Source organism: Pleurodeles waltl, chromosome 11 (genome assembly GCF_031143425.1).
Source record: "Pleurodeles waltl isolate 20211129_DDA chromosome 11, aPleWal1.hap1.20221129, whole genome shotgun sequence".
In the NCBI taxonomy this organism is placed as follows: domain Eukaryota; kingdom Metazoa; phylum Chordata; class Amphibia; order Caudata; family Salamandridae; genus Pleurodeles; species Pleurodeles waltl.
Genome location: NC_090450.1, coordinates 933567052 through 933591720, shown reverse-complemented (window position 1 = coordinate 933591720; position 24669 = coordinate 933567052). Strand labels below are relative to the sequence as shown.

General features: G+C 46.2%; 1 protein-coding gene across 1 annotated transcript in view; it reads right to left on the bottom strand.

Annotated features, from left to right (window-relative positions):
- Nucleotides 1-812: 812 nt before the first annotated feature.
- The window catches only part of PRKAB1 (protein kinase AMP-activated non-catalytic subunit beta 1), an 80503-nt gene continuing 56646 nt past the window's right edge, over nt 813-24669 (bottom strand). The window contains exons 6-8 of the mRNA XM_069215032.1: nt 18504-18637; nt 1783-1851; nt 813-1703 (exon numbers count right to left, since the gene is read on the bottom strand). Coding sequence (XP_069071133.1) covers nt 1626-1703; nt 1783-1851; nt 18504-18637 — 281 coding nt within the window. The 3' untranslated portion in view covers nt 813-1625. The remainder of the gene's footprint in view (nt 1704-1782; nt 1852-18503; nt 18638-24669) is intronic.

The window sequence follows — 24669 nt, the reverse complement described above, 5'->3', positions numbered from 1 at the left end:
TTACCTCTACCTTTATTATGAGGTGGACATGTTGAGAGAGAAAGAAGGAGGCCCCCCCTCCCCGGTTACGGAGAATGGTCGATCACAAGAGTGAAGGAAAAAGACCTGGTGCCTGGGATGAATGAGGACAAAACAAAACAAAAAAAAACTTCCTATTTCACTACACAATATTGTTTAGTGCATGCTAAAAAGTATAGCTATGAGAAACATACACCAAACAGATTATCAATAGATTTCTAACGTGTTGGTGTATCATTTGCTTACTCTATAGTTAGGCCTTACTCCTGAGTAAGAAGCAAACCAGCCACATAGATGTTCATACCAAATAGGTGTACACGAGAAGCAAATGTGGGTCTGTTCTCCAAACACAAGTGCAGACACCTTCCAGGAAAACTACCTTCAATGAGCGAGTACAACATTTATGAAAAAATTGTCCTTCAATAACAAAAATATAATGATCCTATCCCTCTACCGCAAGGATAATTTATTCTCAGGCACAGAGTAGTTTTAGATCACAACTGTAATTCCATGTACTTTGGTATGTTACAATTGTCTCTTTTATCCAGTCCTGCCTTTTTAGTTAAAAGCAATTTGGAGTCTTCTAGTTTTGCCTTTTCACAGTATATGCATGGACCTACTGACTCAGCATGTAAAAGGATGATAGCCTGAAAGCCAGGGCTGACCGTACTTTGCCCTCAGGACACAGAGGAAGTTGGCAGCTAGAATCATATCTACAAACCTTTTTTCCTTTTTTAAGATAAGGGAGCTTTAAGTGTAAATAAACTATCACAAGAAGCAATCTTCACACACAATTAGCAGCACAAGCAAATCCTTTATTTTAACGTATAAAAATGAAACACCCCCAAACAGACATGCAGATGACTTAACAAAACAAGTTGTGCAAACCCCCTGCAGGTGGTGTCCCTTTTCTTATTTATGATTAAAAGAACACGTAAAGATATTTACACACTACTGGGTCAGACATCATAATCAGTCTTTTAAACTTCTTCATTCTCCTTCAAAAGACTTTCACATGTTCTATAAAACCGAAATCCATACCCCACCACCCATAATTATAACTTCAGGAACTATATGTCCGACACTATAAATGGATTCTCAGACAGTCGAACAGAAAGCAGTGCAGTCATCTCAGTATCAGGCGTGTAAAATTGAAGCGTGAGGTATTCCATTCAAATTGTGTGTACAGTGGAGGGGATCCAAGGGCAGACCTCCACAAACTCCCTTTCAAACAAGCTTCATAAATAGTTGGCACATTCCAGAGTCATTCTTCCCAAATCGTCAGTGTCCAGAGGAAAACAAAAATGTGCCATCAGGGTTTTGTTTGTGTGTCTCACGGGCTTGGGTCACTTCGCTCACTCAATCTCGGCTTGGACAAATAGAACTGCATACTTTAGGCCCCCTCCGCCGTTCTGGCTGCCTGTTGTACCCCCTCAAGCTGGGCATAGGTGGTACAAAGCAAGAGTGAAAGAAATGCATTGCTTTACCATGTGAAGATAATATCGGAGATTAACAGAGGGGGGAAAAAGCATATATTGTCCTCTGAAAAATGTGTTCCCACTCCACAGCACCCCACAGGTGCTTGGTAAATAACTATAGTCCTGGCCTCATATAGGTTTGTACAGCAGTGTTGTGACATACTTCTTCTTGTATCTGTGGGTGGCACTGAGGACCATTACTCCATCCTGCAAAAGAATTAAGACACCTTAGTGTACAGAGGAGGTAACACATGAAGAAACCAACCACACACCTTTTCACACTTACTTTGATTGAAAGTGCATACAGATGATTCAACATGACATGGTTGGGCTCTGGCAGGAGGGCAGGATCACACTGAAAAAAGTGAGAGTTTCCACTTAGTGTCATTGTCAATTAGGGCAGATAGTTAAAAAGGTACATTAGGCTATGTGTTTAAGAATCACACTTTATCCACTGTATGTTTAATTTTATTACATCCATTATTTTTCAAGCTCCCTACAGTAACTTCTTTATTTAAAAAAAAAAAAAAAATAGTTGTGTAGTGTTGTAGATTCACATGCTTTGCATGCTCCTAACTTCTAGTGTTGGACTCTGAGATCACAACTTGTTTTTCTTTAAGTCAAGAATGTGCTGCTACTCCTCCCTTAGACTTTGATGTGCATTGGCACCGACTCCACCTTAGATTGTCTTCACTCAGCAGGAAAAAGTAGAGTATAGAGTAAACATACTCTGATGTGAAGTGTGCATTGCAAGTTTGTAAATATTAAAAACGCAGGGAGCATGTGGCATCATTGCCAGCTCCCAGGGACGATGTATTTGTATCTGCAGCACTATATACTACGAACAGATGCTTACAGGGTAACATTTTCAGTTTTTAGCATGTGTGGCCTTAAAGCAGTTTCCTCCCAAGTGATCGCTACTGAACAGATGACTGGAATAATATTCTTATCACAGTCTATAAAATCTTAGCATACTGGTGGGCAAATATGGACACACAATAATGATTTGTGAAGATGTATGGTGTTCACTAGGTAGTGGCCTTGCAGATGTCAGTAACTGGGATGTTACCTGCATGGTGGCTCCCTTCTTACATGTACAGCATGTACTGGGAGGTGCAGTGGGTACACATTTAGGTTTAGCGCAGCTAGTTTGGATGCATTTAAGACTCAGAAATGGGGTTACACTTTTGTGGGGTGTAAGGAAATGCCTCCTTGGCATGGTTGCCCCCTGACTTTTTGCCTTTGCTGATGCTATGTTTACAATTGAAAGTGTGCTGAGGCCTGCTAACCAGGCCCCAGCACCAGTGTTCTTTCCCTAACCTGTACTTTTGTATCCACAATTGGCAGACCCTGGCATCCAGATAAGTCCCTTGTAACTGGTACTTCTAGTACCAAGGGCCCTGATGCCAAGGAAGGTCTCTAAGGGCTGCAGCATGTCTTATGCCACCCTGGAGACCTCTCACTCAGCACAGACACACTGCTTGCCAGCTTGTGTGTGCTAGTGAGGACAAAACGAGTAAGTCGACATGGCACTCCCCTCAGGGTGCCATGCCAGCCTCTCACTGCCTATGCAGTATAGGTAAGACACCCCTCTAGCAGGCCTTACAGCCCTAAGGCAGGGTGCACTATACCATAGGTGAGGGTACCAGTGCATGAGCATGGTACCCCTACAGTGTCTAAATAAAACCTTAGACATTGTAAGTGCAGGGTAGCCATAAGAGTATATGGTCTGGGAGTCTGTCAAACACGAACTCCACAGCACCATAATGGCTACACTGAAAACTGGGAAGTTTGGTATCAAACTTCTCAGCACAATAAATGCACACTGATGCCAGTGTACATTTTATTGTAAAATACACCACAGAGGGCACCTTAGAGGTGCCCCCTGAAACTTAACCGACTATCTGTGTAGGCTGACTAGTTTTAGCAGCCTGCCACAAACCGAGACATGTTGCTGGCCCCATGGGGAGAGTGCCTTTGTCACTCTGAGGCCAGTAACAAAGCCTGCACTGGGTGGAGATGCTAACACCTCTCCCAGGCAGGAATTGTCACACCTGGCGGTAAGCCTCAAAGGCTCACCTCCTTTGTGCCAACCCAGCAGGACACTCCAGCTAGTGGAGTTGCCCGCCCCCTCCGGCCCGGCCCCCACTTTTGGCGGCAAGGCCGGAGAAAATAATGAGAATAACAAGGAGGAGTCACTGGCCAGTCAGGACAGCCCCTAAGGTGTCCTGAGCTGAGGTGACTCTAACTTTTAGAAATCCTCCATCTTGCAGATGGAGGATTCCCCCAATAGGGTTAGGATTGTGACCCCCTCCCCTTGGGAGGAGGCACAAAGAGGGTGTACCCACCCTCAGGGCTAGTAGCCATTGGCTACTAACCCCCCAGACCTAAACACGCCCTTAAATTTAGTATTTAAGGGCTACCCTGAACCCTAGAAAATTAGATTCCTGCAACTACAAGAAGAAGGACTGCCTAGCTGAAAACCCCTGCAGAGGAAGACCAGAAGACGACAACTGCCTTGGCTCCAGAAACTCACCGGCCTGTCTCCTGCCTTCCAAAGATCCTGCTCCAGCGACGCCTTCCGAAGGGACCAGCGACCTCGACATCCTCTGAGGACTGCCCCTACTTCGAAAAGACAAGAAACTCCCGAGGACAGCGGACCTGCTCCAAGAAAAGCTGCAACTTTGTTTCCAGCAGCTTTAAAGAACCCTGCAAGCTCCCCGCAAGAAGCGTGAGACTTGCAACACTGCACCCGGCGATCCCGACTCGACTGGTGGAGATCCGACGCCTCAGGAGGGACCCCAGGACTACTCTGATACTGTGAGTACCAAAACCTGTCCCCCCTGAGCCCCCACAGCGCCGCCTGCAGAGGGAATCCCGAGGCTTCCCCTGACCGCGACCCTTTGAACCTAAAGTCCCGACGCCTGGGAGAGACCCTGCACCCGCAGCCCCCAGGACCTGAAGGACCGGACTTTCACTGGAGAAGTGACCCCCAGGAGTCCCTCTCCCTTGCCCAAGTGGAGGTTTCCCCGAGGAATTCCCCCCTTGCCTGCCTGCAGCGCTGAAGAGATCCCGAGATCTCCCATTGACTTCCATTACAAACCCGACGCTTGGTTCTACACTGCACCCGGCCGCCCCCGCGCTGCTGAGGGTGAAATTTCTGTGTGGACTTGTGTCCCCCCCGGTGCCCTACAAAACCCCCCTGGTCTGCCCTCCGAAGACGCGGGTACTTACCTGCAAACAGACCGGAACCGGGGCACCCCCTTCTCTCCATTCTAGCCTATGTGTTTTGGGCACCACTTTGAACTCTGCACCTGACCGGCCCTGAACTGCTGGTGTGGTGACTTTGGGGTTGCTCTGAACCCCCAACGGTGGGCTACCTTGGACCAAGAACTGAACCCTGTAAGTGTCCTACTTACCTGGTAAAACTAACAAAAACTTACCTCCCCCAGGAACTGTGAAAATTGCACTAAGTGTCCACTTTTAAAACAGCTATTTGTCAATAACTTGAAAAGTATACATGCAATTTTGATGATTTGAAGTTCCTAAAGTACTTACCTGCAATACCTTTCGAATGAGCTATTACATGTGGAATTTGAACCTGTGGTTCTTAAAATAAACTAAGAAAAGATATTTTTCTATACAAAAACCTATTGGCTGGATTTGTCTCTGAGTGTGTGTACCTCATTTATTGTCTATGTGTATGTACAACAAATGCTTAACACTACTCCTTGGATAAGCCTACTGCTCGACCACACTACCACAAAATAGAGCATTAGTATTATCTATTTTTACCACTATTTTACCTCTAAGGGGAACCCTTGGACTCTGTGCATGCTATTCCTTACTTTGAAATAGCACATACAGAGCCAACTTCCTACATGGGGTTTGATGTTTATTTCAGGTAGAAATCTGTCTAACATACATAAAATATATGGAGTAATAAACCATGTTATAAAACGGATATAAACACTGGATGGATTTGTTAGGGAATAGAACAATAATGTACAGTTGGTAACATTATAACAATCCATAGAACCTAGATCTTCTACGCCAAGCTGTGTATAAAAACCTTGATATCCTAAAAGCAATGAAAGCTTTAAGATCCAATGTGCAAATTCTCATAGCAACTAGATTCTGTTGGATGCCCAGATTGGGACAATCCATTTCTTCCTTAGGAGCTAGTATCTATGGCAAAAATACAATAGACTGTATTTGGTTTCTGGCACTGGATCACCCTGAATATAGGTTGGACCAATTCATACCAAAATTAGCAAGCAGTAAGATCCCAAATCTAAATTAGCGCTCAAGGTGTTTGGCTTGCACAGGGATTAATAATGTCCATTAGAGTATCACATTGTAGACTACACTTAAAATCTAAAAATGATACAATCTGTCCCTCTCTAGGTAACCTGACAAGCCACCTTTCCATAACAAAAGTCCAATATTTGTGATAGACGCCAGGTTGTCCCAAAATTCATTCAGAAACCAAGTCCTTACAAAATAAAGCCATGGGATGTCAGAAACATTGCTCAGGTCTTTAAACTCAATTAACACTTTTCCTATATTATAAGGCATCTAGCGACCAAATATGCAGCCTGTTCAGAAGAAGTTTAAGGTTAGTAATATGAGCAATACGTTATAACCCTAGATCAAGATGAGCTCCATATACAGTGCTTTGTACACTTGAGTGGCTAGTAATGTGGGTTTAAAACTCAATTGCTTTGAAATTTTCGGAAAAGCAGCGTCTCTGTGTTGTAAGGTTAATTTACTTCAAATTATGGGGGAACAAAGAAAGGAATTTAAACCAATCTAACTCCCAAGTGATAGAAATCTCTTAACACCTCAATTGGGGTATCACAACTTTTCAATGACGACCCCCCCCCCCCCCCCCCCCCAAAGAAGGATCAAAAGGGATTCAACGACATGTACTTGGTCAGGCTGTGAAGTTTGCAGAAAATAGAAAACTTGCTCACTAGTGTTTGTAAGCCCACTGGTGTTTTAGCTATCAGCAGGGTATCATTTACAAATAATGCTGGGATCTTCTGGACAACTAATTTTAGGAAGTCATTATTGGAATTAGGGAAATGTTCAATTACCACATTTATAAAGGTGGTGAACAGGATAGTGCTAATACACACCCATGGCACACTTATTAATCTTTGAGGGGTTGGTTACCTCCCAGCCCCCAGTGGACCCGAGCATATTTATTAGAATACAGGTGCATTATTAACAATTTGTCAGCACTTCCCATTGCTTTGCTCTCAGAATAAAGTCAAATGATGCCCTTAAGTTAACGACCGCTGCATATGTGTCTCCACTTAATTACTATTGGTTTTCTACAGGAATACAAAGCAGAAAACTTGATCAACGGTACTGATACGTGACCTAAATCTAGAGAGTAATGGGATAAAACCTGTGATTCAATCATGAAAAGTTGTAATTTATCCAGCACTTGCTTGATGAAGACTTTTTGTTCGCTGTCAATCAGATGTATTGGGCCATAATTCCCAGGAGAGGTGCAACATCCTCTCTTGTAAATGGGAACAATTTCCACCCCCTGCCAGGACTCTGGGACAGGAGCAACCACTGAAATAGCGTTGGATCCAATATTAATATAAGGGTCCAAATAATAGATGTTCTTCATTGGAAAATGTCCCCGGGAATCTTTTCCAGTCTGAGAGTCTTTCCATGTTTCTAGCTGTCAATTGATTTCTGCGCATTCAAGAGGAAGAAATCAATTGCAGTAAAAAGCTGACAAGACAATTTGCACTTTGTAAAACAGCTTCAATGAATGAATGATACATTTATAGAGCGTAACATTGCCCTAAGGTGTCTAGGTGCTGAATGAAGACCTGGAGATAATTTGGCCCATCTCCCGCACCATTTACGGGTGCTAGAATAAATGACTTATCAATATGACGTGCAGATGAATCCTGCTTCCTAAGCTAGGCACAAAACTGGGATGTTACTAAGAGAAAAGCCACGTTTTTAAGGTTTTTCTAAAAGGCAGATACAATTTAATCCCCGCTAGGTAATGGGGGAGGGAATTCCAAATTTTGGCAGTGGTCACTGAAAATGCCACCCCCACCATCTCTTCCTGCGCACTTTAGGAATGAAAACTAGGGTTCCGAGTTGATGATCTATGAGGTCTGTGCGAAGAATACCACTGAAACATGGGTTTAATCCCCCCTGCCGCGGCACCATACAGTATACAGTGCCTTATGCACAATACAGTTGACCTTGAATATCACTAGCTTCTGAATTGGAAGCTAGTGAAGTTTGCACAGTCTGATTGAAATTGAAATATTTTTGGGACAGCTAATACCAGCCTTGCTGTAGTGTTTTGCACAAGTTGGAGTTTGGCTAGGATAGTCTTTGTTGGACAAGTTGCTTACCTTACCTGGTAGGCACAGTATCTAGTTACAGATTCTTTACCATAGAATTTTCCCCCCCAGGCGGCAGTCTGGATCTGGAGATTTTTCTTAAGCAGAACCTCTGTAAGCCATTAGGTGGCACAGATTGGCTCCACGTCCGTCATCTGTGTTGTGTGCATCGGATAGGACACTGCAGGTCCTAAATAGGCGCCACCCCGGTGTCCTGACATCAGTTTCTTTTCCCAACTTTACACGCCAGGAGCGCAGAGCCAGAAAGAACACGGACAACTGGTGTGTCAAAACTAGGGCCCTGAAAGTGGAATCCCTGTCCCTAGAAATCAGTTTGTAGAGCATGGAGGATGGGTGGGTTGGTAGGGAATCTGCAATTAAAATAAGTCTCTACCAGATAATTTGTTACCAAAGGTAAGTAACTTGTCCTGATAGACATCTGTAGGAAGCTGGCTCTGTATATACTATCTCAAAGTGAGAGATAGTCTGCACAGAGTCCAAGAGTTCCCCTTAGAGGTTGATAGTGGCAAAATTAGAAAATACTAATGCTCTATTTTGTGGTAGTGTGGTTGAGCAGTAGGCTTATCAGAGGGTAGTGTTAAGCATTTGTTGTACACACACACACACACAGGCAATAAATGAGGAACACACACTAAAAGACTTAACTCCAGCTCAATATGTTTTATATAGAAAAATAACTTTTCTTAATTTATTTTAGAACCACAAGATTCAAGATTTGAGGTAAGTACATAAAATGCAAGGTACTTCACACAGGTAAGTATAGAACTTTGATTTAAAACAGTAGTACACACAGTTTAGGTTAAAATGGCAATGAGGTATTTTAAAAGTGGACACAGTGCAAAAATCAACAGTTCCTGGGGGAGGTAAGTTTGGTTAGTTTTTGCAGGTAAGTAAAGCACTTACACAGTCAGTCTTCTGGGCATAGGCAGCCCACCGTTGGGGGTTCAAGGCAACCCCAAAACCACAGCACCAGCAACACAGGGCCGGTCAAGTGCAGAGCTCAAAGGAGGGCCCAAAAACATATAGGCGCATATGAAGGACAGGTGCTCTGGTTCCAGTCTGCTAGCAGGTAAGTACCTGCGTCCTCGGGGAGCAGACCAGGGGGGTTTTGTAGAGCACTGGGGGGGGACAGAAACAAGCCCACAAAATACACCCTCAGCGGCACAGGGGCGGCCGGGTGCAGTAGGGCAAAGTAGGCATCGGGTTTGCTATTGAAAGCAATGGAGGGACCCAGGGGTCACTTAGGCGATGCAGGCAGGGCACAGGGGGGCTTCTCGGGCCAGCCACCGACTGGGCTAGGATGAGGGCTGCCTGCTGGTCACTCCTGCACTGGTCGGTGGTTCTTCTCGGTCCTGGGGGCTGCGGGTGCAGTGCTTGGTCCAGGCGTCGGTTCCTTTGTTACCAGGAAGTCGCGGTCAGGGGGATCCTCTGGATACTCTCTACATGTGTCGCTGTAGGGGTTCAAGGGGGTCGACTCAGGGTGCCCACGTCATCATAGTCCCCTGGGAGTCCTCTCTGCAGTGTTGGTTCTCCTGAACTCGAGCCGGAGGCGTCAGCTGCAGAGTGTGAAGTCTCACGCCTCAGGCGGGAAAGGAGTTCTTTGAAAGTTGTTTTAAAGTTGCAAAGTTGTTGCAGTTTTTAGACAGTGCCGCTGTTCTCTGGAGTTTCTTGGTCCTTCGGGTTCAGGGCAGTCCTCCGAGGTCACTGGTTCCTGTTGGATGCATCGATGTGCAGATTCTTTGAGTCTGGACAAAACAAAGGGTACACTGTTCCAAAGGATCACACAGGGAGGACCAGCATAAACAAAAACAAAACTTCTCCTGAAGTGCTCAAAATATCAACACTATTAGGTCTGTATGAGGACAGAAAAAAGGGGGGTGGGGAACAACTCTCATCACTTACATTAAAGTCTATTGTCTGTCCGGTCAACTAAACAAAAAGGTCGCCCATCCCCAAATTATGGATTTGGCTCCCTGGGAAGATAAAAGCCTAGGACTGTTGCTGTTGATTTTCAGCGGTCCGTCCTTGTCGAACCTACCCCGGCACGCCTCTTCCCGTAATTTGAGACAGGCCGGTAGGTCTGGGTCCAAGTCAGTTGTCATCTCCGTCGTCTCTGCGCGTCTTTCAGGTCAGCAGTCCTCCTTCTTGTTGTAGGTTGCAGGAGTCGGATTTCCTGGGTTCAGGGTCGCCCCTAAATACTCAATTTAGGGGGGTGTTTAGGTCTGGGGGGCAGTAGCCAATGGGTGGCTACACCCTCTTTGTGCCTCCTCCCTGAGGGGAGGGGGCACATCCCTATTCTGATTGGGGGAATCCTCCAAACTCAAGATGGAGGATTTCTAAAGGCAGGGGTCACCTCAGCTCAGGGCACCTCCGGGGCTGTCCTGACTGGCAGGTGACTACTCTGCCAGGTGTTACTGTTCCTGCAGGGGGAGGGGAGAAGCACCTCCACCCTGTGCAGGTTTTGTTCCTGGCCACAGAGTGACAAAGGCACTCACTCACCCCATGTGGACAGAAACTCGTCTGGTTGTGGCAGGCTGGCAGAAACTGGTCACCCTAGAACTAGGAGTTGGACTGGTATTCAGGGGCATCTCTAAGATGCCCTCTGGGTGTATTTTACAATAAATCCACACTGGCATGAGTGTGCATTTACTGTGCTGAGAAGTTTGATACCTAACTTCCCAGATTTTGGTGTAGCCATTACGGAACTGTGGAGTTCGTAATTGACAGACTCCCAGACCATATACTCTTTATGGCTATCCTGCACTTACAATGTCTAAGGTTTGGCTTAGACATTGTAGGGGCATAGTGCTCATGCAACTGTGCCTTCACCTGTGGTATAGTGCACCCTGCCTTAGGGCTGTAGGGCCTGCCAGAGGTGTGACTTACCTATGCCACAGGCAGTGAGAGGTGGGCATGGCACCCTGAGGGGAATGCCATGTCGACTTAGTCTTTTTCTCCCCACCAGCACACACAAGCTGTGAGGCAGCGTGCATGTGCTGAGTGAGGGGTCCCCAGGGTGGCATAGACATGCTGCAGCCCTTAGAGACCTTCCCTGGCCACCAGGGGTACCATTTACAAGGGACTTATCTGTGTGCCAGGGCTGTGCCAATTGTGGGAACAAAGGTATAGTTTGGGGAAAGAACACTGGTGCTGGGTCCTGGTTAGCAGGGCCCCAGCACACTTTCAAGCATAACTGGCATCAACAAAAGGCAAAGGGTTAGGGGGGTAACCATGCCAAGGAAGGCATTTCCTTACAACATCTATTTGCAGATTCCTCACCTTAGAATAGATACACAAGCAATACCATTCCTCCAGGTCGTCTGCAAATAAATATCATACTAGAAAGGCCTGGATGAGCAAAGTGCCCGTCACTACGGACCTGACTGCCTAGGCTGTAGTGTTTGGTGAACGTGTGCAAGGACGCCCACGTGCCCGCCTGACTGATGTCCAGGACTGGAACTCCGTGTGCCAAAGGAGCGGTTGCAGCTTTCGCTCTGGTAGAATGAGCATACAAGCCCCCAGAGGGTTGTATTTTAGCCAATGTGTAGCACATTTTAATGTAGGGTACGACCCATCTGGAGATGGTTCTCTTCTGCACTGCCCAACCTTTCTTCACACCCACCTGACCAACAAAGAGTTGATCATCCACCCAGAACTCTTTAGTGCGATTAAGATAGAACGCTGATGCTCTTTTTGGGTCCAGACGGTGGAGTCTCTCCCCCTCATGAGAAGGATGTGGGGGTGCATAAGAAGTAGGCAAAGTGATAGATTGGCCTACGTGAAAAGTTGTAACAACCATGGGAAGGAAGAAGGCCCTTGTGCATAGCGCTACCTTGTCAGGATGTACAGAAAAGAATGGAGGCTTGAAAGAAAGAGCCTGGAGCTCTCACTCTGCGAGCAGAAGTGATGGCCACGAGGAAGACAGTCTTGAGTGGAAGGAGCTGCAAGGGACAATTGTGTAACGGCTCAAAGGGAGCACACATCAAGTAAGTCAGGACAAGACTGAGCTCCCACTGAGGCATGATAAATGGATTGGGAGGATACAAGTGGGTTAGACCTTTAAGAAATCTACCTACAATAGGGGATTTGTAAAGCGAAGGTTGATCTGGCAATCTAAGAAAAGCCGAGATATCTGATAAATAGCCTTTAAGAGTACCCAAAGCAGAACCTTGATGGGCTAGTGAAAGTATGAATAAGAGAACCTCAGCAAGAGGGGCAGAGAGAGGATCAACTGACTTGTACGTGTACCATGCCACAAATTTATGCCAACGACAGGTGTATACTGTTTTGGTGGAGGGACGCCTGGCTGCCAAGATAACAGCACAGACTTCAGGCGGAAGGTCAAAAGCCATCAACTGCCGCCACGCAATCTCTGTGCAAGAAGGCGGAGTCTGGACAGGTTTGGGTGAAGAACCGTCCCCTGCTGCTGCAACAGAAGATGCCCCCAAGATTATCCAGTCTTTTTGATTCCCTATACAGGGGAGCCGAAGGGAATGCGCCAGATCACAAGGATGCCTGAATGACCAGGATCTCAGGAGTGGGGCATTGGGTCAGAAATTTAGGGTCGTTTGGGGAAGGCCAATGGCGGTGAGCGATTGTCCTATTCACAGGAGCCCCTGTGCTGGGTATGGACCAGATACCCAGTAGGGTATTAGTGAGGGCTTCTTTAAATGGAAGGAGAGGCTTCGAAGCAGAGGCTCTGGGCTTAAGCACCTCCATCAGGAGAATAGTCCTGACCGCAACAGTAGGAAGCTCACGGCCAAGGACCTCAGCCACCCTACTGACCACCACGGAGTAAGACGTTCCCTCCGCCGTATCCATAGTAAGAGGAGACTGCATGGCACGGTCTGGAGAGGTATCAAGACCGATTGCGTCGCCCAATTCCTGAGCCCGGTCCATGTTCTGCTCATCTTGCTGGTATTCATAAGGGTCCAGCTACCCCTCCAATCCTTCCTCATACTCATACCCAAAGTAACAAGCATTTGCGATGCAACGGGTCTCGTGTTAGAGCTATTAGCGTTGTAAACTCCTAAACTGACTTTTCTTGCCACAAAAACTAATAATGAAAAACAGTTTCACATATGCGAGCCGATGGTTGCCATGAGCTTGAAGTTGACACTGAAAAGGAAACAGAAGTTCGCTCGCAGTGAAACTTATCGCCAAAAGTGCAATTATCCAGGTTACCGGCAAAAGTGCAATTATCCATGTAAAAGGGTCAAGGTCATGCAAAGCACTCGACTTCTGCCCAGCGAGATCGCGCTGCGCAGGAAATTAAAAGTTAAAGTAGTCCAGAAACCAGCTAAAAACATGGAGCCTCGTATGTTTTCAGCAGTTTACTGGTGTGCTTAAGGAGGGCTAAACACCGGAAAAGGCATGACGTGTGCATGCCTTTCACAAGTGGAATCAATCGATTTTCAAAAGGACAGCCCACAAACTAATGAAAGTGACAGTTGTGACATGGGCATGGTTAGAAGCCCACAGAGAGATTACAACATGGTACAGAGCACTTGCGCGCTCGACCCTAAAAATAGTCTGAATCCAACCTGGGGTGGCTAGGCCCTGTCGAAGTCGGAATCGGAGTCGACCGGCGCCGTTCCAGCTCCGAGTCATCAGGGATTAGGATCGGATCGACGTCAATTGTGAGCCCAACCGACATCGGGAGCATCGGCAACTTTGCCGGTGCTGGGGAAGGTCTCAATGATACGACCGGAGCCAGCGTGGATCCGGACAGAGATCTGGAGGGATCCTCGTTGCCCGGAGTCTAGATGATTTTGAGGAAGACGTGTGGTGATGATTCCGCCGCCAGTCTGGAGGCCTTCCTCTCAAGCGAGAATGATGTGGAGTCTAGCGCCGGGCCGCCATGAGCTTTACGGACTGCTCTCTCAAAGCCTTCAGGTTCATGGCCCGGCACTCGGAGCACGTCTTCGGGTCACTGACATCATTTAGCAACAATCCTCGCAAGGCTTGAACTCAGCCTTCGGGGACATAGACGCACCAAAAGACACCAGAAAATTTGACAAAAGTGTTGAGGCTGGTCAAAAAAGTGACCAGGGTAGCTCTTCTCCGGATCAGCGCATGGTGCGGAAAGAAAAGAACTGACATCACCGCGCTGAGGTGGCGCCTATTATCGACGTCATCACGCTGACCACGACACCAACGACAGATGCGGAGTCGTCTGATGCCACCCGACGGCACGCAAGGATACTACTCGAAGAAAAAAATCTCCAGATCCAGTCTGACACCTTGGGAAATTCTTAGGTAAGGAATCTGCAACTTGAAGTCTCTATCAGATAGAATGTTAGCAGGCAGGAGAGAATAGCGGATGTCAGTCAGGAAATTACCATGAAAAAAGTGCACACAGAGCTGCACTGTTTTAGTGCTTGTTATTTGCTCGAAGGCACAGTATCTAGTCTAAACTATGAGTGGAATTTACAGTCCCATGTGTTCAGCAGCTCTATAAGATTCGACCTTTGACTAAGCCCAGAGATTTAGCAACTGGCTTAGCTTTTTGGTCACGCCCTCTGCAGAGCACCCTTTTCCTCTTCACCCACTTGACTCAACCTTTAGTTATGGGCAATAGGTGTTCCCATAGCACCACTTTCCACGCTTACTGGGCTCAGCGTTTTGCTGTGCTCAAAGAGCTCTAGACACATGACCTGGTCAAGAGCCTGCCGAGCACTGCCTGCAGCCTTGTCAAGTGAACTCTGGGGAACAGGCCTGGTCTTCTGCTGGGCCTTACACATACTCTTCACACCATAGCCACTGGCTTAGAGATTTGAAAATCTACGTCACTGTAAAGGATATGCTTATGCTCCCAATTAAGGTGTGAAAAGGCAAACATCTGCTGCTTCAGTGATGCTGCCAATGGTTAAGTGAGGTCACTGAGGTTGTTATCTGTGATATCGTGAGCAGGGGATGGGCTATGGTCATGTAGCTTACCATGACAGGCGAGTTTCAAGGTGCTTTAAGTTTTACATTACAATCAAAATGCCTGTTCTATTTAGTTTTTTTTTTTTTAGGGGGATTTGCATTTTTGATGTAATGCACCACATTTTGTCTTCCAAGTAAAAGTCACAACATTTTTTAGGTCAATTGCTTTGGTCAGGTATTTTTTTGGCTTAGACTGTGGGCAACAGGCACAAGGCATGATATGTTATCCATGGCCATTGGAGCATGGACAGTTTTGCTTTTCTCTTTTTTTTGTTCCACACTTTTTAAAATTCCCAAACTACAAAGCAAGCATGTGCAAAGCCAATAAATCTCACCTTTGATACCTATTGGCTTTGCCAATGGTTTTAGCAATGCTACATTGCATCCACAATGCTGTTCATTGTGGCTAATAAAGGGGAAAAAAAGTCTTCATGGCCAGCTGTGACATTTTGTAGGTGTACATGTCAAGCATGTGCGCCTACAAATTAACACTTTTTTTTTCTTTTTGTTTATAGAGCCAAGTAGGACTGGTTAAAAAAGAAGTAATGCAAACGGGTGGTGGAGAACACATAAGGGAAAAGACATGTAGTGCAGAATCACTGAGGGCAGGGAAACAACAGGAGGAAGGGCAACATGGAGAGGGTGGAATCAATGCAAGGGTGTGTGGGTAAGAGCAACCCCAAGGGTGTGGGAAGGGAAGCAAACGGAGATAGAGCAACATGGAGGGATGGAAGCGAAAAGGGAAAGCACAACGTGGCTGTAAGGAAAGCACACAGGAGAATGGCTCAAAGGACAAAGTTCTGGACAATTACATTTTTATAATGTTATGAAAATAAAGGTGCTGGAAGAAGTGGGACAACACAGAGGGGGAAAAGCATGCACGCTCAAGGAGTGTTTTTACAAAAAGTTCCTGAATAGCAGACACTTATAGGAGGATACAAGGAGCCAGTCATAGAGATGGTAAATGGGCTATGCTCCACGGCAGGGACAAAGACAAGATGGATAGGCTAAAGCAGTGGTTCCCAACCTTTTGATTTCTGTGGAACCCCACTTTAATATTAATGGAACCCAGGGACCCCCACTGAATCATCATTCGAATCCGGGGACCCCCCGCCTGAGTCATTACTGGAAGCTGGGGACCTAATTTGTCAATATTTGTTAATATTTTTTAATTTTCTTAGCAGTCGCGGACCCCCTGAGAAGGCTTCGCGGACCCCCAGGGGTCCCCGGACCACAGGTTGGGAACCACTGGGCTAAAGCAAATACAATCATGGGATAGAAAGCTACAAATTAGGTGTGACAAAACAAAAAGTCAATGGAAAAGCAATGGATGGAGTTGCTTTTAAGGTTAGTTATCTACATGTCTCTAATATGTCTCTCACAACCAGACAACTGTGCCGCCTGGCAGTGTTTGACCTCATGACGTAGCCAAACCAGTAACCTACCAAGCTGACTATGAGCAGTAGAGGTCTGTTGACGATTTGTGCACTTTTATTGATCACATTTAACTTAAGTGTATCACAGCACCCCCAAAATAGTGAGTGAATATACATGGATTTATATTTAAACTCTGCAAGCTAAACCTTTTTTGATTGATGGAATTTCCACAACTAGAGGAGTAGGTCAATCCGATGGGAACATGTGCTCAACGTGCCCCTAAGAAAAATCACTGTTTTCTTTCCTACAACATAGGTTTGCGGACAGTTAGCATTGAATAATGGCAGTCCGAACAAACATTTTAGGTTCGCCACAGGAAATCTGATCTGTGGTGTTAACAAACCAGACTGAAGTTTGCGAACCATAAAATGCACAAAAGGAAACACTGACATTTCAGCCAACCAGAACCTTTTGGATGTTAAAATGGGTTTCAGAAATCTAATGTTTGCCAGGTATTTGTGAAACTAACAGTCAGATAAACAAAAATAAAATGAACCCTTTCAAATTATGAGGTTTCCTTCGAAACATTATTGAATGGATTTACATACATTATAAACTAGTTACATGCATGCATGCCAAATCTGGTGTATTTCTATCCAGCCACATTTTCTGTGACTCATATCAAATCCTGTGGTGGAAATTAACATGAAGTAAAAAGGTTCTGAGAAATCCATGCCTGCCAGTCGGATCTGCAAGAAACTTTCAAAGACTGAACAAAAGAAAAATACGCTTTACTTTTGAACGTTTTGTGCAGATTCGTCATGGTTAGGCTGGTGATGAGAAAGAATACAGGATGCAGTCTTCAGTCACAAATATCTAATAATGGTTTCTTTACAGATCATTTCCATTGGTCAGTTGTTCTTTTAGAGAAAATAGCCTACTTCTGGGCATATAAATATTGTTATGCTTCCCTAAACCTGAAGATGTCCACTTTGGGCTCAGGGTGTCACTTTATTCACAGATTTGGGGGGGGGGGGGGGGGGGGGGGTCTGGGGAAGGAAACAAGGAAAAGGCCACTCAGGATTGTTTTTGTGCAGGAAGGTGTCCGTCCCTGCACAAAAACAATCCTGCATGCAACATGGGCACCCTTGCAACGTGCCGCAAGGGTGCCTCCGCTGGCACGAAACAGCCAAAAGTGCGCCAGCACTAGAAAAGGACAGAAATATGTTGTATAGTGGTAAATAAGCACAGCACATTCCTTTTCCCTTTCATGCCGCGTTAGCACTTTCTTGCGAGCTGGGTGCACCTCGGAGCACAGTTCCGCAAGGCGGGAGTAGAGGAATAAACACCTAAACAAATGTAGTTGCTAACAAGAAGGTAACAAAGGTGTTTTTCCACCAACTTTTCCGGCTTCCCAATTTTCTTCCTTCACAAAAGTTGTGAAGTTTCCATGTTTATCCTTACAAAGATTTTTATCCACATTGCACAATAATTTTCACAACATAGTAAGATAATGTTTTTCACTCTTATCAAAACAAGCCAACATGGAAAATGTATGCAGAATGCTTCTTGCCACGTTTAGCTTTTAAACACTTTTTTTGTAAAATGGCACTGCAAGGAAAAGAACAATAACTGCCTAATTATATCCTAGGCAAAATATTTTTTATCACAAAAAACAGCAAATGTCCAACAAATTGTTTCAAAAGTCACCATTTTCATTCATAATTGGCAAACCCAACATTTTTGCAACCTTGGTGAAACTGAGTATTCCATAGAATATAAAACAAAATTTACACTTGCCTAGTTAACATCAGCAGCATACTTAGAGACGATCTAAGAGTCTTAACAGTATGATTATTGGAGAGAATTCAGGAGAATGAAGGAGCTTTTCTATGGCAAGGCACGTGGACAATGTAAAGCGTTTCCTGTGCAACTGAAAGAGGATTGATTCCCAAAGTAAGTTATTATCTGTCCAGTAAACCACTGCACCTTTGAGGCATCATATGAATCAATCAAATATATATGATGAAGGTGTACAACATATCCTCACACAAAGCTTGACCTGATAATTTCCTCTCCCATCCTACCAATTACTGTAAAAATAAAGATTTACACTGATTCAAAATATCCATTTTGATCCAACAGAGGACCACCCAACCATCCACTCCCCTCTCCCAACAAAACAAAATCCCAGGCACATTTTCCCCCGCACTCATTCTCAATGCTCCATTTTTGCATGTCCCATTCATTTAATGTGATAGTTGAATTACAGAGCCCAAGCTCTGGTACTTGCCGAAATGCCTGTGTCCTTGTTCAGGATGACTTGAAGGAGATGTGGAGGTAGTATGGGTGGTGATTTGAAGCGTTCTTCTAATTTACAAGTATAAGGATCTTGGTGGTAGGGCCCAGGTGGTGAACTAGACAGTTCTGAGGAAGAAGCAAAAATTGTTGATTAAGTCATTTTTAAAAATCCTCAAAGGTTTAAACTTATTTGCTGGTGCCATCTGTTTGGCCAGTAACTTAAACTTTGCTCTCGCTAAAGAAGGTTGATTAAAGTTGAACTGAAAAGATAAAGCTGAGGAACACAAAAGAAGCATTTAGAAACAAGAAGTGTCTATCCTCCATGGTAATAAGGCAATTTTTTAAAACCTTAATTTTTGCATTTTAATCATTATTAATAAGCATGACACATTGATCAAAACAATCAGCCTTCCGCAAGACAAAGCAGTATAACAAAATGAATCAGAAAGACAATTCACAATATCAGTAACAGCATGCTACTACATTAGATGAATGAGGAAGCATTAAGTACAGTGGTAAGCAATAAAAAGGGCCATATAGCAATATCCCACAGGCCAAGGGAAGGAGGTATGGGCCGCCGTACAGGCAGTCCTTATACTCTCCAGGTAGCTATGTTGTAACTATATCATGAGGTATCCTCCTCAGACTCTGGGGATGAAACTGTCCACAAGTCTGAGGCTCGAAGAGTTTGCAACATAGCAAAGTGTATGCCCCTTAACCTGCCTTGGTGGCAGATGTAGGTAAGAAAGGGACGCCACATGGACTCGAATTTAGTCTGTTCGTCTCTAAGTATTGCAGTGAGTTTCTCCATAGTGCATATGTTCCACACCTTACTCCACCACAGGTTAACAGTAGGGGTGTGAGGCTGTTTCCACATCTGGGCTATACAGAGGTATGCCGCTAATAAGAGAAAGGATATACATTTGCCTCTAGAAGTAGTTGTAGAGAAAGTCCTCTCGGCCCCAGGGTCCCCCAACAGAACAAGCAGTGGCTTGTGTGGCAAAGTAATGTTGGTGATATTGTATATGTTCTGCAGGATAGTAGCTCAGAAAGACTGTATGGAGGGGCATGCCCACCAAGCATGTAAGGAAAAGTGCCCACTCCCCACGCCTCTTCCAGCAGACGTTGGGGCTCCCAAACATCTAATGCAGACGAACAGGGGTAAGGTACCAACGGGTGATAAGTTTGTATGCAATTTCTTTATGCTTCAGGTATATAGAAGAGCCAGAAGGCCTCTGCTAGATGGACTGCTAGAAGAACAGTCACCCACGCCCTCATAAGCAGCAGACTGGACTACGGCAACGCTCTCTACGTAGGGACCACAGCCAAGCTTCAAAGAAAACTCCAGCGAATCCAGAACGCAGCCGCACGTCTCATCCTCAACCTCCCTCACCATGAACACATATCCACCCACCTCAGATCCCTACACTGTGGCTGCCCATCAACAAAAGGATCATTTTCAAAATTCTTGTCCATGCTCACAAAGCCCTCCACGACACTGGACTGGCCTACCTCAACGAACAAGTCAACTTCCACATACCAACTGGACAGCCCGCTCCGCCGACCTCGATACAGTCCCCCCGCATCCAACGCACCACCTCCGGCGGCAGATCCTTCTCCCGCCTCACCACCAAAACCTGGAACTAACTCCCCACCAACCTACGCAAGACCCAGGACCTCCTAACCTTCAGAAAGCACCTAAAAACATGGCTTTTCGAGCAGTAACCGCCCCCCCCCCCTTCCCCAATGCCCCCCCTCCCAACGCCTTGAGACCCTACCAGGTGAGTAGTGCACTTAAGAAATGTATTTGATTGATTGACTGCCATGTGGCTTCCAGGATCGACATCCCCAGCTCCCTCTCCCATTGTGCTTCAAAGGCATGCTTCCTGGAAGGTGTGAGGGCCAAGATATAGCGGTAGAGTAATAAAATGCCTTTACGTCAAGCATTTGAGTGGTAAAGAGATTCAATGTCCGATTCGTCTCTCTCCATCGCAGCACGGGCTCTTTGGAGTCCAGCCCAGCGTAAAACTTGGACTAAGCGATATGACACTGACCTGGAGAGACCAAATTGTTCCCAGAGGATATCACCTGACTTCAAGGTGCCTTCATTCTAGAAGTCCTGCATCCGCGGAGTCTCAGTATTGCTCCAAGCATATAGACCAGGATTGGTAGCCCCAGGAGGAAAGTCGCAGTTAGGAGCTAATGGCGTAAGAGGAAAGGGGTAAGAGGGAAACTTACATTTAGACCGTATTTCCCACCAGTATGTCAATAAAAGGGAAGTCAGTGGAAGAAGAGGGGGACCCGGAGGGACTCTCGTAAGGGGAAGCCTCAACAGGTCATCCAGGGGCACTTGGGAGTACGCTTGTTCGACCTGAACCCATGGTTTGCTGCCAGGGTTGTGATTGCAATCAAGGGCGGGCGTAGCTGCACCGCGAGTTTATATGTACGTATGTCTGGAAACCCTAGGCCTCCATCAGATTTAACAACACATAGTCGCCCTTGCCACTGTCGGGGATTTATTGCCCCAGACAAAACTAGTCATTTTAGCATGGATGTGGGCTAGTGTGGATGTGGGAACAGGCAGAGGAAGGTTCTGGAGTGCATATAGAAGACACAGCATGAAATTCATATTAAGACATTTAAGTCTGCCTAACCAAGAAATCTCCAGCTTGTCCCATCGGTAATGATCTTTAAATAAGGCATTTGGCAAGGGGAGAATATTTCCTAGAAACAAAGCAGTAGTGAGGGATGCGAGTTGAATGCCGAGATATGTAATGCTGTCCATTGTCCATTGAAACCAGCCAGTCACACGGGTTGTTCCAAAGTGCCCCTGGCACCGGCCACACCCATACCCATACCCAAAGATTTTGTGAAATTGACCTTGAAGCCTGAAACGGACGAGAAAGCATAGAGTTCCTTCATCAGAGCCTGAACAGAAGTGGACGTTTGGGTAAGGAAGCAAAGAATGTCATCCGCAAATACAGCCAATTTGTGCTCCTTGCCCTCTACCCTAATACTGTGAATGTCAGGGTTGCCCTGGATCCTGGCAACCAGGGGCTCCATAGACAGCACAAAAATAGAGGGTTAGAGGGTGCAGCCTTGATGATTCCCTCTCATGAGAGGGATGAACGTGGAAAGAGTTCTGTTGATTTTCAATTTTGCCCTGAGTCGTCAAAAATTGGATTGGATACAGATCGTCAATTTGGGCCCCATGTGGAATTTAACCAGAAGTTTAAAAAGGAAGGCCCAGTCTACCCTATAAAACACCTTCTCGGATCTAGAGAAAGAATGAGCAAGGGATGACCAGTGCGTTCTGCTACTTCCATAAGGGCTATAGCCAAATGTGCGTGATCATTGGCTTGGCGGTTTTGTAGGAAGCCTGCCTGCTGTGGGGAGATCATGCGGGGCAAGACATATTTTAGACGCCGAACCAATATCAATGCACACATTTTTACATCATAATTGAGGAGGGCGATGGGGCGAAATGATGTGCATCTAGTAGGAGGTTTGTTCGGCTTTGAAAGCAGAGTGATCTGAGAATCCATCATTGTGTCAGTGACAGATCCAGTAGTTAAGAAATAGTTGAAAACTCGTTTTAGGAGTTTGGCTAGGAGGTGAACAAAGGCCTTAAAAAACATTGTTGAAAACCTGTCAAGGTGCCTTCCGTGCAGGTAACCCAGTGATGACCGATTTAACCTCATCCGAGTTAATCTCCAACTCGAGTTGTAGTAGATCTTCCTTGCAATCAGGGGGATCAAAACCATCCCTGCAACTGCTCACACAGAGCAGAGACTGGAACAGGGCCGAATATTAGTCGTGGAAGACCTTCATTATGTCCGGGGTAGAGGAGAAAGGGCGGTCATCATCATCCCAAGTTTCATATTTGTGGTTTCATGTGGAATGGAGGCGTAATTTGTGCTCTAATAATCTATCCGCCGTGTCCCCTTGCTCGTAGTAGGTCTGACCATTGTAAAGAAGTTTCTTAGCTGCCTCTTTCATAAGGAGGTGCTCCAACTTTCCCCTAATGTTTCTGAGGTCCTTAAAAGTGTGAGTCGTACCCAAGCGCTTATGACAGGTGTAGGAAGCTGGCTCTGTATATATAATATCAAAACGAGATATAGCATGCACAGAGTCCAGGGGTTCCCCCAAGAGGCTTGACAGAGGCAATAATAGATAATACTAATGCTCTATTTGTAGTAGTGCGGTCGAGCAGTTAGGCTTATCAGAGGGTAGTGTTAAGCATTTGTTGTACACACACACGCAATAGAAGAAACACACACTGAATGACTTAACTCCAGACCAATCAATCAGTGTTTATAAAGCACAGCTACTCACCTGTTAGGGTCTCAAGACGCCGGGGGAGTGTAGCATGTACCGGGGGTGGATTAAAAAAGCCATGTCTTTAGTTCCTTTGTGAAGCTGGGGAGGGAGGTGGTTTGTCTGATGTGGATGGGTAGGACGTTCCAGTAGGTGGCGGTGAGGTAGGAGAAGGAGCGTCCCCCTGTTCTGGTTTCCTGATGCAGGGTACTTCTGCGAGAGAAAGCTGGGCTGAGCGTAGGGTCCTATAGGGTACGTGGAAGTTGAGTCGCTGGTTAAGGTAGGCTGGTCCAGTGTTGTGGATGGCTTTGTGTGCGTAGGTGAGGATTTTGAAAGTGATAATTTTTTCCTGTGGGGAGCCAGTGCTGTGTGTGTAGGTGTTGCGAGATGTGGCAGTGTCTGGGTAAGTCGAGGATCAATCTGGCAGCGGTTTTATGGATGTTTTGCAATTGCAGGTGAGTTTTTTGTTGATTCCAGCGTAGAGTGCGTTGCCGTAGTCCAGTCTGCTTGTGATAAGGGCATGTGTGACGGTCTTTCTATGCTCGAGGGGGATCCATTTGAAGGTCTTGCGTAGGAGGAGGAGGGTGCGGAAGCAGGTGGAAGTGACTGAGTTGATCGGATGGTTCATGCTGAGGTCTGGGTCCAGGATGATTCCGAGGTTGCAGGCTTGGCTGGCGGGGTGGGCGGGTATCCGAGGGGGTGGGGGTGGCCACCAGGAGTCGCTCCATGCGTTGGGTTGAGGGCCTAGGATGAGTACTTCGGTCTTGTGTTGAGTTGAAGGCAGCTGTCTCTCATCCATTTGGCGACTGCTTTCATGCTTTTGTAGAAGTTGTGTCTGGCTGGGAGAGGATGAGTTGGGTGTCGTCGGTGTAGGAGATGATGTTTATTCCGTAGCTTCTGACAATGTGGCTAGCGGGGCCATGTAAACGTTGAACAGCCTGGGGCTGAGGGAGGATTCTTGCGGCACTCCGCAGATGGTTGATGTGGGTTCTGCAAGGAAGGGGGCGAGTGTCACTTGTTGTGTTCTGCCGGAGAGAAGAGAAAGGACTGGATCCAGTCGAGGGCCTTGTCTCTGATGCCGGCTTCATGGAGTCTTATCAGGGTGTGATGGGAGACTGTGTCGAAAGCTGCCGATAGGTCAAGTAGGATGGGTGCCGCCATCTCTCCCTTGTCCAGTAGGGAGTGGATGTAGTCTGTTGCGGACAGGAAGGCCATTTCGGTGCTGTGGTTGGACTTGAATCCGGATTGGGAGATGTCGAGGATGTTGTGGCTTTCTAAAAACGTGGTGAGTTGGCTGTTGACTGCTTTTTCTATGACTTTTGCAGGAAATGGAAGTAGGGAGATGGGCCTGAAGTTTTTTTATGTCGGTGGGGTCAGCCGAGGGGGTTCATCTCGGCGTGTTTCCAGTCATTGGGGAAGGTGGCGGCAGCTAGTGAGCAGTTGATGGTAAGGCGGAGCTTGGGGGCAATAGGCAGCTCTGTTGACGTGATGGGGCATGGATCCGTGGGGGCCCGAGTATATGGACTTCATGGTTTTCAATGTATCTTAAGTGGACCGGGGTGTCCAGGTGGAGATTGTGGGTTTGTTGGTGTCTGGGGTTGGAAGGGGGGGTTCTGTGCGTGGGTTGTCCTTGTTGAAACTGTCGTAGATGGTCTTGATTTTGTGGTGGAAGTAGGTGTCGAGTGTCGCCTCTGAAGTGTGGGATGTCAGTTGATTCACTGTTGGGTTTGGCGAACTCCTTCATAATGCTGAAGAGTTCCTTGCTGTTGTGTGCTTGAGAGGAGATCCTGTCTTGGATAGCCTTCTTTCTGGTGTTTCTGATGAGTTGGTGGTGTGAGGTG